The sequence below is a fragment of the Lepidochelys kempii genome, chromosome 4 (genome assembly GCF_965140285.1).
Source record: "Lepidochelys kempii isolate rLepKem1 chromosome 4, rLepKem1.hap1, whole genome shotgun sequence".
Classification (NCBI taxonomy): domain Eukaryota; kingdom Metazoa; phylum Chordata; order Testudines; family Cheloniidae; genus Lepidochelys; species Lepidochelys kempii.
The window spans coordinates 98,173,989-98,194,044 of record NC_136383.1 but is presented as its reverse complement, the minus strand read 5'-3'; the positions used below and the strand labels follow the sequence as shown (position 1 = coordinate 98,194,044).

At 42.8% G+C, this 20,056-nt stretch overlaps 1 protein-coding gene and 1 long non-coding RNA gene across 8 annotated transcripts in view; one reads left to right on the top strand and one right to left on the bottom strand.

Moving 5' to 3' along the window:
• The window catches only part of TBC1D1 (TBC1 domain family member 1), a 212,046-nt gene extending 201,989 nt beyond the window's left edge, over positions 1 to 10,057 (top strand). For all 7 annotated transcript variants that reach the window (XM_078852572.1, XM_073342291.2, XM_073342290.2 and 4 more), the window contains 2 exons: positions 2,605 to 2,775; positions 4,162 to 10,057. In XM_078852572.1, coding sequence (XP_078708698.1) covers positions 2,605 to 2,775; positions 4,162 to 4,362 — 372 coding nt within the window. In that variant the 3' untranslated portion in view covers positions 4,363 to 10,057. The remainder of the gene's footprint in view (positions 1 to 2,604; positions 2,776 to 4,161) is intronic.
• LOC140910683 (uncharacterized) overlaps positions 4,373 to 20,056 on the bottom strand; it is a 29,052-nt gene continuing 13,368 nt past the window's right edge. Inside the window, exon 3 of the long non-coding RNA XR_012158693.1 lies at positions 4,373 to 4,495. This is a non-coding gene — a long non-coding RNA (uncharacterized LOC140910683). The remainder of the gene's footprint in view (positions 4,496 to 20,056) is intronic.

The following is a 20,056-nucleotide window of genomic DNA, read 5'->3' as shown; positions in this document are numbered from 1 at the left end:
AGCCACCCTCTCTGCCTGCGTGGGCAGGGCCAGACCACGCTTACTCCAATCCCCGGAAGGTGAGGGGCGGAACAGGAAGTACAGAGGGCAGGGCCCTTTGCCCAGTGAGGGCAGCACCAGGGAGGGAGACAGACACAGGCAGCTGGCTGTTCCCTCCAGACCCTGCTGCCGACCCAGGGGAGGCCCTGGGCCAGGAGGAACCTGACCTGGAGGAAGGACTGAAGCGACCAGGACTGCCAGCCGCTGAGTACCCGGGGGACCTGGAGGGGCCAGGCTGTAACCCAGGCCAGCATGAGCCTGACACAGAGAGAAAGCTGGAGCTGCCAGCAGCTGAATACCTGGACGAGCTGGGGGACCGGAGAGGCCCGCTTGAGAGACCGGGTAGGAAGTAGCCCAGGGGCAGAACTGCACAGTGTGGTGGGTGTATTTGGTCAGCGGGGCGCAGATGGTTCTCTGCTGACCCAGCGGCGGGACCCTCTCCTCCCGCCACTGTCAGGGCCCTGGGCTGGAACGCAGTGGAGTTGGGTGGGCCTGCGTTCCCCGACCCCAGCCAACCCACCTCGGGTAGCAGAACTGTGCGCTACAAACCCGTGCCGGCGCTCCTCTGCCTGAGGGGCGCGCTGCAGACTCGTACCAGCGCTCCCCTGCCTGAGGGGCGCGCTACAAACCCGTGCCGGCGCTCCCCTGCCTGAGGGGCACTTTGCAGACTCTTGCCGGCGCCCCCTGCCTGAGGGGCGCGCTGCAGACTCTGGCCGGCGCACCTTCTCCGCTAATTCCCCAGTGCCCGAAAGGTGTGACTAAGGCCGGCCAGTGGGACAGTAGCTCTCCATCGCCCCCTAGAGGCTCGGTGAACCGATTGAAACCTGTCACAGTCACAAATTGAATATGAGTCAACAGTGTGATGCAGCTTCTAAAAAGGCTAATATAATTCTGAGGTATGTTAACAGGAGTGTCATATGTAAGACACTGGAGGTACTTGTCCTGCTCCACTCAGCACTGGTGAGGCCTCAGCTGGAGCACTGTGTCCAGTTCTGGGTGCCACACTTTGGAAATATGTGGACAAATTGGAGAGAGTCCAGAGGAGAGCAGCAAAAATGTTAAAAGTTTTAGAAAATCTGACCTGTAAATTTTAAAAAAACCCTGGGTTTGTTTAGTCTTGGGAAAAGAACACTAGGGGGGGACCTATAACAATCTTCAAATATGTTAAGGGCTGCTGTAAAGAAGATGGTGTCAGGGATAATCTATGTATTCTTGGTCCTGTTTCTTGAGGTTCCCTCTAATCCTATGTTTCTATGATTCTGTGATTTACTTGTACCTAAACTATGTTTGAGATCCAGTCTTTAATGTTCAGAAGCCCAAATATTTACACTCATGCTGCAATAAAATTATTAGGGATCATTTTTATAGTGTGAGTAATAAACAGGTAATATGAATTCTAAGGTTGTTACAGTCATTTTATTCAGCTGTTACCTTCTTAAATTATGTTCGTCCTGTAGCAATGAAAACTTTACCCCTTGTATCCCAAAGCAAAGGAGGGAAACAGGCAATATTTCTCATTACTTCAATGTGTATCTCAGATGGGAATTGACTTTTGACTCCTTTCTAAGAGAAATCTGACACAAGAAGTTAAAATAAGGAACAACTGATTAACTTCAGTACTTTGGGTATTTTCCTATTGTATCTTTATTGAGTGACTCAAGTTTAGTTTTCCATTTGTTTCTATGATTTGACATTTGTGTCATTCTCATTTCATCTTTTCATTGCATTCAGTGAGGTAGTTCAGGGACCTTAGAGTAATACAGTCTACCACTTAGCTTTCCTGGAAAATTGGAAAGCGGATATACTAAGACCACAAGCAGAGGGGAGAACATTATAGTATTTCTTTGCTCTGGCTCTCTCTCAATGTACTTTGCTTTATTTGTCTACCTTTAAAGTATAAGGTCTCTTTAGCAGGGTGTGGCTCAATATTTGTCTTGATAAGGACTGAAGATACTGTCAATGATTAACAGCTAGTGATTAAAAATAGAATTCTGCTCCAACATGGTTTAATGTTTCCTCTATGAAATCCTTTGAAGTAATGATAGAATTTTAATATTTTTTCAGACACTAAAAATGTTATTATATAACAAGGTCAGAAATAGATGAAGTAGCTGCACACACAGTACTTTTCATGTGAAGCTTTTGCTGTGCTATACAAAGGTAGATAGGTATTATCCACATTTTACATGTGTGGTGGCTGAGACATAAAGGGGTTTGAGCTACAGTTTTCAAAAGTGATACCCAAATTTGGATACCTCCATTTTTGGATGCCCAACCTGACTTAAGTTTGATACCTAAAAATGGAAACACCTAAAATGGTGGCCACTTTTTGAAAACTTTGGTAAAAGTGACCTCTCAAAGTCATACAATAAATTAATGTCAGAATTTGAAATGAACTCATGTCTGACTCCTGTGCATGTCCTCTACCCATTGGACATCACTGCCTCAAGACTATGGGACATAAGCTAAAAAAGTACTCTACACCATAAAAATAAACCAACATAATTTTTATGCATTTGATTCTCTTGATCTTCATAGCATCTAATACCATTATGTATATAACAGGTGTTTGAAATGGATATCGCCAAGCAGTTGCAAGCTTACGAAGTTGAATACCATGTGCTTCAGGATGAGTTGATAGATTCGTCTCTCAATGACAATCAGAGAATGGATAAGTTGGAGAAGGCAAACACTAGTTTGAGAAAACAGAACTTTGAACTACGGGAGGAGTTGCAGGTACAGTTTATATTTCCATCTAACGAGCCATTGACACCATTGTTTGTTCATATTTTCAGAAGAGACCATTGTATAGAGGAGACACGGGCCAGATTTGATCCAGGTTAAGGCATAACTGAAATCACTGTCTTCAGTATTTATTATTTACAGTTGGTACCAGATGGACTTACCAGTATTTAAAACCTTTTAAGTTTGTCTGAAGCAGAGGTTCCCGAATGTAGGGCTTTCTGGTGGCCTGTGGAAAGCTGGCTGGAGTCACATGATGCTGGCTCATTTCAGTTAATGAAGTTTAGCAGCTGGAGAAGACAGCTAAAGATACATTCATGCAGTCTTAACATTATTTTCGCATTTAAGCAATTGCTGTAGTCAGGCAGTCACAAATGGGAGAGATGTCTATGAGACACATTCTCTATTAAGAGATGATCCTTGTTATGAGAAAGTTTGAGAACCCATGATCCAGGATGATTAGAAACACGTGAAATAGTACATCTTGATGTCCATGTCTGACCTCAGTCCATTCAATCTGCAGTTGTCGATGGCTGCTTCAAAACTTGCCCTCTGTGGGACGAGAGAGACAAGGCAGCTCTTCAGAGATGGTATGCTTGGTCTCTGAAGGAGCTGATCCACTCTGAACTCCTCATGGCTCCTTCTTTCTGTCTGATCTGCAAAGAAACATTTTAATACAACTTCTGAGTACATGGGTAGTTAGAAGGGAATATGGGGGTAAGAGATGGGCTATATATTTAGATTTTCAAGCCTCTTGGATCAAAAACAAAAACTTGGAAGCTAGATGACACAGTAGGTAAGATGGAATACAGGCCTTTGGATGCTTATTCAAATCCTACTCAGCTTGGTAAAATGTAACCTCTAGGCACGGGAAACATAGTGGAAGGTTTGTTCCTCAGTCGTTCGCAGACACATTTTTTCCTTCTGAGTCATGATATTTCTGCACCTTGATATCTATGGAGTGTAATTTTGTAGTGAGTAGAGCCCTGGATTAATAGTGATGCTATTCTTAATTAAATAGATCTATTAGCTAATTATTTGTAGATTTAACTTTTAATCTTCTCTGCTCTGTATTATATTCTAGGTTTAATCACACTAGTGCCTAAACAGTAAAGATTAGAAAGAGAGAGAGAGAGAGAGAGAGAAAATGGATTGTTGTCTGTAGACAATGCTATTTATAAGTAATACTAAGCTTGTGGAAGTAGCAGTACTTACACTTTAATTCAGTGTGTGTTTTCTACATAACTGGAAAATCTACTGTAAATATGACCTATCTCAGTAGGACCTTTTAAAAGCCTGAAGGACTGAGGAGAACTCTGTCTGTAAGGTCCACTCATTTCACAGTTTTTAGGAAATTCTTGTTTTCTTTTCCCACTTCAGGTGGCAAATGGAAAGATCCAAAACCTAGAAGCTACAGTAGAAATTTTACTGAACAACGAGTGCAAATTGAAGCAATCCATTCTCACTCTAGAGCTGGAGAGGAAAGCTTTGCTGCAGACAGTGGAAGATCTACGCGTGCAGACAGGCAGCCCAGGTGGAAAACATCTACTTACCAGGCAGGAGTGCATGGATGCCAACTGACAGCTGCAATTGTAATGGAGCAGACAAGTTCCACAAAGGGAAGAACTGTTTTTTACTGTCATCATTGGGATTTGACACCGTTGTCTTAGCATTGTCCATGCCTTGCTGTAGCCGATTGAGGGAATGGGAGTGTCTGCAAAAATATGAGAAGCACGTTTCTCAGGGAGGAGACTCTTGCTTGTTAACTTACAGAATTCTTATGAACTATAAAATATGCAATATAACGATGGGCAGGAAAAATTTATCTTTCACTAAATAACATATGTACACTCCAGATACAATGTACTGTAAATATTTGCACTCATGGACTCTTCCATAAGTGCTTCTAAACCTAAGTGCTTCATATTGGTTACGTGTGTTCCTTTTTCTATTTAGAAAACTCCACGTTAAATAGCATGTCCTGTAAAAGGCTGGAGAATTACAGCAGTGAAGAGCTTCGGAACTGACTGCCTTTTTGGGGCTACACAGTATTAGCATTCACAGATAGGTTTGCGATCATACTAGATAGATTTCTGAGGGTGTAATTCCCCTGTGACTCGGCTGGGTTCCACTAGTCACCTTATTAAGACCTCTAATAACTGCTTTATGTGCTTAAAGGTGTTAACTTAGTGGACCCTGGAGAGCTGGAGTTGGTTGTACGTAACTATAATTGTGGGGCATTTTTCCATCAGTTTTTATAAAACATACTGTTTTAATACGTTTTGTTTTGACATCCATTGTTTTAGTACTGTTGATTGACATGATCTGATAAATGTATCATTGAAGGTAACTGAATTTTACTTTCCCAACAGAATACACTGACATTGTCATGGTAGAGTCTGTCACTGTCACAGCATTGTAGTGGATTTATCATCATACCTAAAGGGGTCATTTTATTTATTTCTGATCTGCTGTGTGATGTCAGACAGCCTCTTTCAGGGAATCGAATGCCTGCTGATTTTTAGTTTCATTTGATACTCAGTGCTTATCCACCCTTTGGAGAAGAACAATGTTTAAGACTTTTTCTCCAAAATGGTGGAGGCACTTCAAAGCTTGATTTGGTGCCAGACATATTTAAACTGCTTTATAAAGGATATTGGGCTAAAGTATGAATTAGGACCGTGGTCTATTTACCACGCCTCTTTTGAGAAAGATTACACATTTTAAAAAGTTCACTTTTCTGTAAAATACAATGAAAGTAGTTTTTTGGCCAGTTAAAGCACCACTTTTTCAACTACAGGTGCAGTAATATCTAACGAGATCCAGTTAACTTGTTGTTCAATTAGACCAAAGAGTACCACAAATTTGTTCTTCCCCAAACTTAGTGTTACAGGTATCAACTTGCTGCTATAGTGGAGATTACTATTTCAGATGTGAGTTTCCTAAATTGTCAATTTCTTATTCTTAAAATATTAGGGCACATTTATTTCTCTAATCCACAATGTGGTGGAAGATCTTTTTATCTTCATGCATGTTTCTCTATGGTACATTTTGCTTGCAGCTGTAATGTGCATCTCTGATGCAAATCAAATCCCACCATGTGGATTAAAGTGGAGAATTTGCTCTTTAATTTCTAAACCACAGATTGACTCCTGTAATTTCTTAAATGTGGCTGGTTCTCCAAATCCACACTGTTTGCTTAGAGTCTAAATTCCATACAAGCCAGACATTACAAATCTCTTTACCTCTTGTGTTTTGTTTTTGAATTGAGAAACCATACAGAAGCTCACACTTCACATTTTAAAATCTCTTTACATCGTACTCTTTTACAGTTTGAGGGCGAAGTTATGTTGCATTTGGACATCTTGGAGCCATTACTCATACATTGGCTTTTTACATTAAACAAAAGAGCAACAGAGAAAAGTTAATGATCCATGCCAAAATTTATGTTTGCACATTTTGTTGCATCTAAGAACAAAAACAAAGTTCTCTATGTGATAGTTCAGAAGCTAATATGTTAAGAGTTTCCCTGAGATCACAGTAGGATTTTTAAATAGTTATTAATGAAAACTGATGGACATCAAACTTTTTTAGACACACTAAGAACCCCAGTTGTGAACTTGGGAACTGCGTCTGTATCTCTTGGCTCAGGTTGTATATTTTTGGTATGACTCAAGGAGTGCAGTAATTTGGCTCGTGTTCTCCTTCTCTCCCAGTGTCAGTGGAGGAAAGCCTCTGGCCCAAAGATTTTTTCAAGAATATATTTTCCTTCAGACAATATGATGCTGAGTTGAGATGGGGGCTAGAATAACTCTTCCCAGAGGAAAGTGTGGTCAGTAGGTAGGCATCAGTTTTCAGTCTCAAGTGTCCACATGTTTGTGACAGTTTGACTTTGCCAAGAAGCAGAGCTTTCCGGGGTGAAACCTGTCCATTTACAAATGCACCAGATTTTGCTAAAGTTGCAACTACCCCACGTGACTGACACACTGAGGCCCAGGCAATCCCCAGTACAGGATCTGAGCATTAATAGGACAACTGCATTAGGATCTTCCCTTGCTTACATGGAATCAGATGTGTGTGCTGTTTCTATGGAATCATTTTCCTGCCTTTTCTGCCCTGTGCCACTAGATCTCAAGGGGGGACAGGATGGAAAAGTGTGGAGTAATGAAGGTGCCCTGCTCCAAGTCTCCAACCCTTGCAAAGCCCAGGCGTTTCCATGCATAAATGAGAGAGAAGTAATACAGCTTGTATGACACCCCTGACACACACCTTCAGGTCCCCTCTGCTCCTGGCGACTCTATCAATAGCAGTACAGTTCTGTGTTGCCAGGGGGAGAGGATCCTGAACTATCCCTACAGGCTGGCTGCTGTATCAGAACAGAAGGCAGCTCCCTTACCTGTAGTTAGCAGATACTAGCGAGTTGGGAACCCATAAATCCATGTCCTAGCCCGCAAAAGGGAAAAATCCTCCCTCCCTCCCAAAGGAATGGTCTATGGAAAGCTGCAAGTTGAAGCTCACTGAATTTTCTCCCCCTTGCTTCTCCCACAGGTGATTAGTCTCTGTCCCTTCCCCCATCCCCGCAAGGGAGCACAGAACAGGGGGAGAAAAAAGAAAGGGGGAAAAGGAGAGCAACTTCCTAGGATTCCCCAGGAGATGGTCCCAAGAGTTCATTCCCATGCACAAATTGCGCCTTAAGAGGTGCTTTGCTGTCCTCGTTCTGTGAGTAATGTAAGGGTGCTGATGATGCACACTAGCATACCAGCTCAGAGATGCACTGTGAACAGGAGAGGGGGTCAGCTACGGCAGAAGAGAGACTTGGCCTGTAATGTGGCAAGAGCTAATCATGCCGTCTGCGACAAGAAAGAGTCTGCTCCACTAGTGCTTTGCAGTCAACAGTGCCCGATGGTCTGACGTGTGGAATGCCACCCTGCAATAGCAGGCTTTCTTTTCCTTGTCACACATATGAGGACATGCCGCTGCCCTCATTGCTGGCTCGTTGGCATGTCTATACCTTGGCCCATTTATTTTTAAGAGATCATTATATAGAACCTGAGAATAATGATGACACAGTGCCCATCATCTGAGGAAGTCGATGCACTTTACAAAAGTGGGTAAGCATTATGATTCCCCTTTAATATAGAGTGAGGAAGTAAATCACAAAGGAGTTGAGAGACTTATCACAGGTTGCACAATGTTTTAGTGGTAGTTCAGACTAAAATCCAGATCTTCTGAGTGCCAGACCTGCACTCTCAAACACTAAATAATTCTGCCCCTAGTTGGTTACTGCAAAATTTCTGGCTTTCTCTGATGTTACTGTGGTCTTCAGAACCATGGTATTTTCTTTTCACTTTCAATTCCCCTTTTTCCTCCCCTCCCCCTCCAAAATGTACACTCCACAATGAGAGTGCTTCTTCACGCTTTCAAAGGAGGTGGATAAATCTTAGGCCAGATTCTGTATTGCAACTCTCAGGAGAGACAACACGGGAAGGCAGAGGGGATCAACAGTGGCTTCAGCCTACCTGTGTGGCTCTCAGATTCAAGCACTAATTAGAACAGTGTCTTGGGGCTGGTCTGACTACTAGCAGCTTCCTCAGACTTCCTAATGCGCTATTCTGCAGCCCAAAATGTCCAGAGGACACGGTCCTGGAGCAGTACGTAAAGGGGCAGAGCACAGGCTGGAATCTGACCCAATGACTGTAATTACACTCTTCTTCCATTGATCTCACAGCCCACACACCCTCAGAGCCTGATGGGCAGGTGTAGTTCAGCTGGGAAGCTTGGTTCATGGAGAAGAATGGGAGCCTGAGGCACCATGACTATTTTCATACTGGAGGTTTTGGGTCTTCGGTTTTTTAACACAAAGTTGAAATTTTCCATAGAAACCAAACAATTCACATTAAGAATTTCATTTAGTCAAAACCCAATTTTCTGTCCAAAACCAGGTTTGATGGAAAATTTCTGACCCACCCTACTTAATACGCTACATTAATGTATGCGTCCCCATCTCTGAGACACATGTAGATATTACAGAACTGCTGGAGCAATCTTTAAAAAAAATTCTGCCCTATTACAATTGCAGAATCTGAATATTGAACTAAAGTGTTGTTTGTTTACTGTAGTGGAAATTAAGCTCCGTTTGTTTCATTAGTGCTTGTTGTATGGGGGCGTCTTGTGTTGGGCTGTGGGACTCATTTGAAAATGGGTGTATTGGCAAAAAGGGTATACCTTTATTTGGGTGGTTGGGCCACTTTCCCTTTCTTGGAACAGATTAATATTTGTTAAATTGGTTCTGTTTCACAAGCTATTGAGAGATGATGCAAAGAAGCCATTGGCAATGCACATCAACAAGAATCTTGGACCTAAAAGACCTGGGAAGTGGCTGTGTATTCCTGAGTGCTATCTACTGGTACTTTATCAATTAACTCTTTACAGATGTACAGACATCTCTTTTATAGAGCACTCCTGTAACACAGGCAAGGTGGTCTGGTGTCAGGAGGCAGAGTTGTGATGGGCAGCAAATCCTTTTGGCCTGAGGGTGAGAGATTCTCTCTGTTTTTGCTAAGCATTAGGAATGAATTGCTAGGTCTGGGCTAGAGAGCCGGGATGAGAGCAAGTTCCACAAAAGGAGATAGAATTTTGTAGAATCGTACTTCTCTCATTGGTCAGAGGAAAGAATGGGGTAGAAGTGTGAGTTCCTTTGGGCAGGGGAGAGCAGCTGGGGAGGTTGGGGTTCTACAATGATTTGTGTATTGTATTTGAATATTAATGGCAAGAGTCCCGAGAACCCAGCATGGGCGTTCTTTTATGTTGCTTTCAAATAGACATCCATTAATTAATGAAAGTTCTGTAGCTAGCTCGCGGGAGAAGAATAAACAACATTTTTACTTTATATGCATACACCTTTCCCATTCTTTTCAGCGCATGTGTCATGTCTGTTTGAAGACAATTTCACCCTTACTGGAATAAGAACATCACATCTGTCAAGTTTTAAGGCTACCCAGTAATGGTCACCATATTCAACTGTTAATAATTACACATTTCTCCCCTTGAATTTAAGAGACTTAAGACCATTCCTGCGGGCCTTATATATGTGAGCAGTCCCGGGGCAGTACCATTGTGAGTGACGGGAGTGAAGCTTTGCATGATCATATTCTGAACTTGATTTCTGGCTTCTAGCTGTGTAAATGATTTCCATATATATTTTGTGTGTATACAACATATAAATGACTTGTATTTTTATATCAATGAACTTAAGTTTGCACATTGCAGTTTTTACCCAGTAAATTTAATTTTTAAATGTTAACCTCTTCTGGTTTTGTTTTATCAATTTACTGTAGTGACAGTGTGTGTGAATATCAGTGTTTGCATTACACTCATTTCCACCTGTATATTTTTTGCTATAGTAGGCACATTCTGCATGGAGGATAGTGCGCTATAATTGAATATACAGCTGATTAACAAAATGAAAATAAAGCACTGGAATATTTATATAACTTTAAATTGAAATCTATTTGATGGGCTTCTGTTGCATAGGGCAAAAACAATTGCTAAGGTTTGAAAGACCCAAGCTCCATCCAAGTCAATGACATATTGCACTGTCTTCCATAATGGTCAGTATGGTGCATTCACACCCAGATTGGATACATGTATTACTAACTTTTTCCATTCCTTTCTGTCAGTACAGACGAGCATGTATTACATGATAATGTGACAATTAAACTGCATGCTTTAATTTTAAAAGAAAAAGAAATGCTCAGTGGCTGAAATCCTGGCCTCATTGCAGTCAGTGGGAGTTTTGCCACTGACTGCAACAGGACTAGGATTTCACTCAGCATATATATGAAAACAGAAGATCTTTATATCCCACTTCTCCTCTGCACTCCCCTTACTGAATACAGATGGTATGGAAGACCAGAGAAGAGAAAAATATTTTCCTAAATCTAATGGATTTAACATTTTAAATCACGTGATTACCAGCTGAAGGAATTCCTGTTTTTTCTAGACATGTCTGATCTTTGTTACTGATTCCTTCCAGCTGCTGTTTCCCTCCATCCTGTACAGAAGCACATCCCATTGCACTCCCAGATCCCATTTCCTTTCTCTCCAAAACTCAAACTTCCCTGCCAATATGTCTGGAGTTTAAACACTTTATAATTAGTTTGCATCTGCACTAAAAGAGTGTGGGTATGAGGGAACGGATCATACCAGCATCATAACCTCCATTTGCCCATTGAGTGTCTCCAAGTTGCCAGCTAATTGGAGTGTTGATTGGGTGAATGGGGATTCTGAGGGCTGAGCATCTGGGTGAATGTTTCTCCTTCTTTGCTAATATAGTTCCATGGGTTTTGGTTATCTAGTTGGAAGGTTCTTCCAGGAATCTGAAGGCAATGGCCCAATAGTAGGAGGGCAACTGTAGTATTCTACATTTCCATGTAAGACTCTTATAAAGGAACAAATGTGGGGAGCTGGTGGCTGTAAGACATTTGAAAAGGAATTTCGAAAATCTAACACATATATGAGCCAGGCTTTAACGGTATCAATAGTATTTTCTGTTTCCTGTTTAGCAACAGACTTTAAAAAATACCAAAACAAAAAACAAATACCCCACAGTTCTTTTAGTGGGACAGTTCCCTGGCCTCTACGAATAGATTTGAGCTGCATTATATACTATTATACTGTGTGCTAGAAGTGGAGGAGGGGAGCAAGGAATCATATGCTAAACATTTATGCTTGCTCAATCTTTCGGCCTCAGTGGAGGCAGACAGTGCCTTCCTTTTCCTTGAAGTGATTTTGACTATTTTCTCTCTCAAATCCAAAAATCTTTTCCGGATGTAATGATCTGATTACAATTACGATTACAAGACTAAAATTAATCTTGATATTTTAGTAGGTTATTTCCCCCTCTTGCAAATGACCTGTTTTTAGAAGAGTGTTTTTACTTGTGTGCACATAACTTTCATTTAAAGCATAATGCATCTGAGGGAGACACTATAGTGACCTATAATAGCTGAGCAGTTTTTTATGAGTATTTCCCTATATAATCACAAGAGGCTGTGATGGAGGTATCTCAGATACCATTGTGTGGCACCTGCACCTAAACGGTGACTTCCTAAGGGTGACCAGAACTGATTGAATACTATTTGTTTCATGATATTTGGCTAACATCCCTGTTTCTTAATTGAAAAATCATTTTACCCTGTTTGATAAGTTCTAATAGTGACAGCTCCAAGGCTGTTTCATTGCTGTGTGGACTTCCAGACTTGGGCTACCAAGAATCAATTACAGTAGCTGAGACTTGTGATCGTGAAGGTTTGTGACTGCTGCGAGAGAGAGAGGGGAAGGTGGTCTGCATAATAGGAAAACCTCTTTAAACTGCATCTGAGACATCGGTGGTGGTGCAATACTTCAGACAACCAGACCATTCATTATTTTTGGTTTCTAAATAATTCAGCAGTTCAGTGCCTTGGGTCAGACAGAAATAAATATAGTTAGTCCATTGCACTGCTCTTCAACTCTAAGGTCCTCACCAGAATCGTATCACTTAGTTATCCTCAGTTAACATCAAACCTTGTCCCGGTCTCATCTTTAAATGCCTGAAAAAAGATGGAGGTACCTAAATATGGGCACCTGAGTTCAACAGTGTGGCCATAAAATCTTTGTAATCATCAGGTTGCAAAACTAGATCAATAGGGTCAGATCACTGCTTTAATACACTGACTCTGTCGGGCGGTCGGGGGGGGGGCGCGGCTGGGAAAAGGGAGGTGGGGTATTGAAGTGGGAGCCCCAGCAGAAATTGCAGCTGCCTCACTCAGGGTTGGAGCTTAAGGGGAGCCCTTGGTGGTGCCACATATCCCCTCTCCTTTGAGAAGCTGAACCATGCATATCTCACATCAGTTGTGCTGGCAAGTGTAGAAGGTAGGAGGGTAAGGCATACTTGCATCTGCATTCCAACTGTGGTCGGCATTGCATGGGGGAAGAAGAAAGTTCCATAAAACTTCTTTCTCCCAAAATCTGTCCCATGGTGAATAAAATTGTTGGCATGTCTTATCCTGAGAACATCTTTAGATAGCTTGTTTAATTACTCTTCATTTATTTCTATTCTACCAATGCAATTATAGATCCTCTCCTTTAGAAGTTGCATTGAGAAATGGATGCCTCTTTCAAACCACGTACATTAGTTTCAGAAAGAAGAGAACATCTATTTTCCCTGCACCAGATGCTTACAAGACATTATTAAACTGCCTCAAAATGGGGCAGCCCTGACTGCAGATTCTGAGCTAACTAAGAGCTTAGTGTTGATGGATCCATATAAACTATTAATCACCAGGCATTTGCTTATGCCTTCAAGGGCAGTAAATCTTGTTTCCCCTTTTTCCTGGCTTCATGCCTCACCCAAAAGGAAAAAAAAATCCATTGTCAGCCTTTACTTAAAAAAGAAGTAGGAAGTTCAATGGTTATAAGACATTTTAGAATAAAAGCATGTGTGAAAGAAGGAGGAAATGAGAGTTTAAGAAGTAAAGAGCTGACAACGGATTTATCCAAAACCTCTGTGTGACTTGTAGGTTTTAGCAACCCAGCCAGAGCCCAGCAAGTGCCATGAAATGTCTTTGCATTATGAACTATCCGGGCGACTTTGGAAAAAAAGATGAAGCCATAGTGTTGTGATGCCATAAGGAAGGTTGTTGTAGACTTTCCATTAAAAGCCCATTCTCCATTCATCTCCCATCATCCACCATATCTCATAACCCATAGATGAGACACAAAGACCCAAGATGAGTCTTCTGTGAGCTGTGTTGCCTACCACTTAGCCTAATGGTATTAAGATGTAACAGCCAAAGTAGTTGAATAATGAGGTACTTGTTGGAGTATTCATAGAGTTTAAGGCTAGAAGGGACCATTAGATCATCTAGTTTGGCCTTGTGTATATTCAAGGATATTCAATTTCACCCTGTTTCCCCTGTATTGTGCCCAGTAACTTGTGATTGGCTAGAGCATATCATCCAGAAAGGCACAGAGTCTTGGCTGGAAGAGATGGAGAACCCACCACTTCCCTTGGGAATCACCCTCACCCTTAAGTTATGCCTTGTTTGTCATTTGAGTTTGTCTGGCTTCAGCTTCCAGCCATTGGTTCTTGTTATGCCATTCTCTAGTAGAATTAAAGAGCCTTTCAGTGCCAAGTATTTTCTCCCCAATGAAGGTACTTATACATCCTAATCAAGTCACCGCTGAGTTGTCTTTTTGATACACTAGGATAGATTGAGCTCTGTAAGTCTCACTGTAAGGCATTTTCTCCAGCCATCAAGTAATTTGTGACTTTTCTGCACCTCTGTTTTTTCTTCCTGTTTATCAAGAAGGGAAGAAGTTGCCTTGGAAAAAAAAACAGACCCCTATTGGCAGAGCCCCCTCTTCTTGTTTCATTTTATCTCCTCTTTATTGCTTAATATTAGGGACCCAGACTTGTTTCCAGAGAAAGTTTTATCATTAATTTCAACAGGGGCAGGATCTGGCCCTTACTTTTTCCATATTAGATGGGCAGTCTGCCTGGGGTGGAAGAAAGCAGTTTTTCCCCCCTGTGCATTTATGCTCCCTAAAGTTTAGACCTAGCATATGATTTACCAAAGCAGATAAGCCTGACAGAAGTAGGTATGAGAAGCACTTAGTTCTACTTAGTGTGGTGCAGGTTAAATGTAATTTACACTTTGTGCCACTCGGGCAGAGCAGAGACACAAATGGCCAGCAGAGAATTCCCCTCTGAGATGAGAGCTCCCTACTGGTGTAACGTGCCACTACTTGGTCCTGTACTATCACCCTGCTCCCAATCTGCACCCTCCCAGCATAGAGGTGCATTGGTGGAAGAAAAGAGTGGAGAGAAGAGAGGTGTCAGCCCAGAGCTCTTCTATCCCTACCCTCCGCTGGCATAGGAAGTACACCTTTAATGGAACCTACCCCCATGGCTTAACTTAGAGCAGTCCCGCAACTGCTCTATCAATGGAGCTAATGCACACAGGCCCTGAGAATCAGGGAGCCGTAACTGCCTGACATGCCCTCCCACAATCCACACTCTCTCCTGCACCAAGTACCAAATCTGTCACTGACATCTGAATGCCTCACAAAATTGTTCACAGAGAGGGGTATTTCTCTCTGTTTAATACTTTTTCTTTGAATTTACTTAGAATCATAGAATATCAGGGTTGGAAGGGACCTCAGGAGGTCATCTAGTCCAACCCCCTGCTCAAAGCAGGACCAATCCCCAATTAAATCATCCCAGCCAGGGCTTTGTCAAGCCTGACCTTAAAAACTTCTAAGGAAGGAGATTCTACCACCTCCCTAGGTAACGCATTCCAGTGTTTCACCACCCTCCTAGTGAAAAAGTTTTTCCTAATATCCAATCTAAACCTCCCCCACTGCAACTTGAGACCATTACTCCTTGTCCTGTCCTCTTCTACCACTGAGAATAGTCTAGAACCATCCTCTCTGGAACCACCTCTCAGGTAGTTGAAAGCAGCTATCAAATCCCCCCTCATTCTTCTCTTCTGCAGACTAAACAATCCCAGTTCCCTCAGCCTCTCCTCATAAGTCATGTGTTCCAGTCCCCTAATCATTTTTGTTGCGCTTCGCTGGACTCTCTCCAATTTCTCCACATCCTTCTTGTAGTGTGGGGCCCAAAACTGGACACAGTACTCCAGATGAGGCCTCACCAATGTCGAATAGAGGGGGACGATCACGTCCCTCGATCTGCTCGCTATGCCCCTACTTATACATCCCAAAATGCCATTGGCCTTCTTGGCAACAAGGGCACACTGCTGACTCATATCCAGCTTCTCGTCCACTGTCACCCCTAGGTCCTTTTCCGCAGAACTGCTGCCTAGCCATTCGGCCCCTAGTCTGTAGCTGTGCATTGGGTTCTTCCGTCCTAAGTGCAGGACCCTGCACTTATCCTTATTGAACTTCATCAGATTTCTTTTGGCCCAATCCTCCAATTTGTCTAGGTCCCTCTGTATTCTATCCCTGCCCTCCAGCGTATCTACCACTCCTCCCAGTTTAGTATCATCCGCAAATTTGCTGAGAGTGCAATCCACACCATCCTCCAGATCATTTATGAAGATATTGAACAAAACCGGCCCCAGGACCGACCCCTGGGGCACTTCACTTGACAACGGCTGCCAACTAGACATGGAGCCATTGATCACTACCCATTGAGCCCAACAATCTAGCCAACTTTCTACCCACCTTATAGTGCATTCATCCAGCCCATACTTCTTTAACTTGCTGACAAGAATACTGTGGGAGACGGTGTCAAAAGCTTTGCTAAAGTCAAGAAACAATACATCCACTGCTTTCCCTTCATCCACAGAACCACTAATCTCATCATAGAAGGCGATTAGATTAGTCAGGCATGACCTTCCCTTGGTGAATCCATGCTGACTGTTCCTGATCACTTTCCTCTCATGTAGGTGCTTCAGGATTGATTCTTTGAGAACCTGCTCCATGATTTTTCCGGGGACTGAGGTGAGGGTGACTGGCCTGTAGTTCCCAGGATCCTCCTTCTTCCCTTTTTTAAAGATTGGCACTACATTAGCCTTTTTCCAGTCATCCGGGACTTCCCCCGTTCGCCACGAGTTTTCAAAGATAATGGCCAATGGCTCTGCAATCACAGCCGCCAATTCCTTTAGCACTCTCAGATGCAACTCTTCCGGCCCCATGGACTTATGCACGTCCAGCTTTTTTAAATAGTCCCTAACCACCTCTTTCTCCACAGAGGGCTGGCCATCTATTCCCCATGTTGTGATGCCCAGCGCAGCAGTCTGGGAGCTGACCTTGTTCGTGAAGACAGAGGCAAAAAAAGCATTGAGTACATTAGCTTTCATAGGTTTTAAGGCCATAAGGAACCATTATGACATAGTCTGACTTCCTGCATAACACAGGCCAACCAGTAAAACCCCAACCAGTAATTCTTTCATCGAGTCCATAATTTCTGGTTGAACTAGAGCAAATCTATCCAATCTATAGGGATGAATTCTGACCCCATACACTGCTCCAAAGAGCTTACAATCTCATTTGAGAAAAGATGCAACAAGAGTATGACAGATAAAAGGAGGGATGGGAGAACACGGGTAACAAAAATAAGATCACTGTTAAATAGGTAACTTATGTGCAATTTGAAGGTTCCTGATTGTTTTGAATTTCCCAACTGACCCCAAACAAACCAAAGCTTCCCATGCCAGTACCAAGAAAGCAACTGGTACTGAAAACGTGTATCAAAGAGAACTAGTAAACAAGACAAATGTTGATGAGGAAAATGTAGATAGGGTGGAGTGAAGAAAAAGGAACTGAAACTCCTGTAGCCAGCATTAGTGTGTTAATGGACCAATCACCCGTAACAGATGTTAATCAGTCTGAAACCACTAGTGTCTTCATCCTCACTGGTACCAATCTTCCTATAAATGGAAAAATCTTTTTTTTTCCCCTTCAGAAAAAGAAAATGTGGTGGAGTAAATATTTAAATGCTTTCCTTTTGAAAAGGTTATAAATATGGAGTTACAAATGATATTTATAGGCTCTTGTTCACTGTTAAAGAGTTTTCTATTAGACCTGAACTACAGGACAAATCAAAGACCCTTATGTTCTTAAAGTGGTGAATAAGCCTTGAGTTTCAAAATGGGTCTCTAAAGTTAGGCTCTTAAGTCCACATATAGGCAACTAAATAAGAGGGCCTGATTTTCAAAAGTGCTGAGCTCCCAGCAGCTTCAACTAACTCCTTTAATTAGTTAAATATGGAATTAGGAGTGCACACATGCATTTCTGAAAATTTTGGCCCTTGGATTCATGTTTTGGACTCGAATATCTCTGTGACTTTGAGCAAGTCACTTAACTTTTCTGTGCTTTAGTTTTCCCATTGCAAAGTAGGGATATACTCACTGTATGGAGGAAACTAACATCCCTGTTTCTTAATTGAAAAATCATTTTACCCTGTTTGATAAGTTCTAATAGTGACTGCTCCAGGGCTGTTTCATTGCTGTGTGGACTTCCGGACATGGGCTACCAAGAACCAATTACAGTAGCTGAGCCTTGTGATCGTGAAGGTTTGTGACTGCTGCAAGAGAGAGAGGGGAAGGTGGTCTGTGTAATAGGAAAACCTCTTTAAACTGTTAGATGGGCAAAGTATCTCTTTGTTTATTTAAGAAATACTCTTTAACAGTGAATCTAGTTCTCCACTAGATGGCAATGTTGATTCAGGCAATTTGTGTTTAAAGATGTTTTCCCTGGCAGAGAAACAAACTCCTAAAGGTGGTGGTAGTTATGAGAAGAGCTGATCAGGAAGTCATTTGTGACAATTTCCATTTAATAAACATTTTTTGTTGAAAAGATTTTTTTATGGAAAATTTGACCAGATCTGATAAGGTTCAAGAGAATCCTAACTCGTGAGCAACTACTGGGATGGGGAGAACCTTTGGGAAAGATTAGTATAATACCGTGGTCAATTATACTACTTATCTCAGGTATTATTATAGTATTTGAGAACTTCAAAATCTTTAGTGCCTTGATCCCTATCTCACAGGGGTGTTGTAAGAAAGTACTATTATCGTCATTTTACAGAGGAGGAAATGAAGTACAGAGAGACTAAAAATCACTTACTGATGGTCATACAGGTGGTTCAAGACAGAACCAGGACTTGAACTCCGGTCTCCTGTGTCCCACGCTAGCACCCTAACCACTGACTTGACTTCATATACTGGTTGTGGAATGCTTCAATACTTATATAATAGGAAATGTCAAAACTAAGTACCTTGGCATTTCTACCTGTACTAGCTCCATACAGATATACTCTTAATATTTATGTTACCTGTGTGCCAGGAACAAAAGGGGGAATGGACTGATTGGAGTAGGGCCAGATTAACTCTCCTGTGGGCCCGGGGCTATTGGATTTTGTGGGGCCCCTGTATACAAGTCTTTTTCCTAATTTAAAACAAAATGATCACAATTATGGAATCAAGGCTATTAATGCTATACTAAACTTGCCTTCTAATTAACAAAAAACTGTTCTGTGGTTACATTTCAGTCTTAAAACATGTAGAATATAGTTAAGTTAATTCAAAATAGCCTACTTCTTTCTTAGAACAGCTGTTATATTAGTTTCTTTCTGGTAGGGAGATTGGGTGCAAGAGGGGGCTCCAGGCTGGGGCAGAGTGTTGGGGTGCAGGAGAGGGTGAGGGATGCGGGTTCTGGGAGGGAGTTTGGCAGGAGGGGATTCTGACCTGGGGAAGGGGATTGGGGTGCTGGAGGAGGTGCGGGGTCTGGGAGGGAGTTTGGGTGCAGGAGGGGATTCTGACCTGGGGCAGGGGGTTGGGGTGCAGAAGGGGGTGCAAGGTGTAGGCTCCAGCCGGGAGGCGCTTACCACAGGCTGCTCCCGGCCGGTGGTGCAGCAGGGCTCAGGCAGGTTGCCTGCCTGCCTGCCATAGCCCCACGCCATTCCCAGAAGCGGTCGGTTGCTGGCACGTCTCTGCACAGCCCTGGAGGGAGGGGGACAGCGTGTCTCCGTGCGCTGCCCACGTCCACCGCCCATGCAGCTCCCATTGGTTGGTTCCTATTGGCCACAGAGACGGGCCAGCAACCGGCTGCTTCCAGGAGCGGCGTGAGGCCACGGCATGCAGGCAGCCTGCCTGAGCCCTGCTGCGCTGCTGGACTTTTAGCAGCCCAGAGACTGCGATCGACTGGCAGAGGCTCCAGGATTGACCAGTCGATCGCGATCGACGGCTTGGTGACCACTGAATTGTATATAATTATGGATTTATTTTTGCTGGGGCCCCCTTAGCCCAAGGCCCTGGGCTGCAGCCCCTAATGCCCCTGTGTTAATCTGGCCCTGGATTGGAGTGCTGTGTTGCAGTCTCCCCATTACTGCTAATGCAACATATAGACTGGAATAGCAGCAGCTTCCCCTCTATACCCCTCTATCTTATGGCTCCTAGCACTGGAAGCACTTCTCTGTGTTATGCGAGATTTGATATTTAGCCTGATCGTGGCATGGATAACAAAGCCAACCCTTTCTTTAAACCAGAGTGGTGAGTGATTTTCTCACAATAGTCGGTGCTGCATTAACCACTGGCAACCACTAGTCTATAGGTCAGAGCCACAGTTCAGAAAGGCTGAGTGGTACTTGTGACATCCCAGAATGAGACACAAGGCAGTGAGTTAACAAATGCCTATTGATGGGAAACCTGGACTTTTTGGTAAAGATAATAAATATCTAATTATAAACTAAGCTATTTATTGGTTC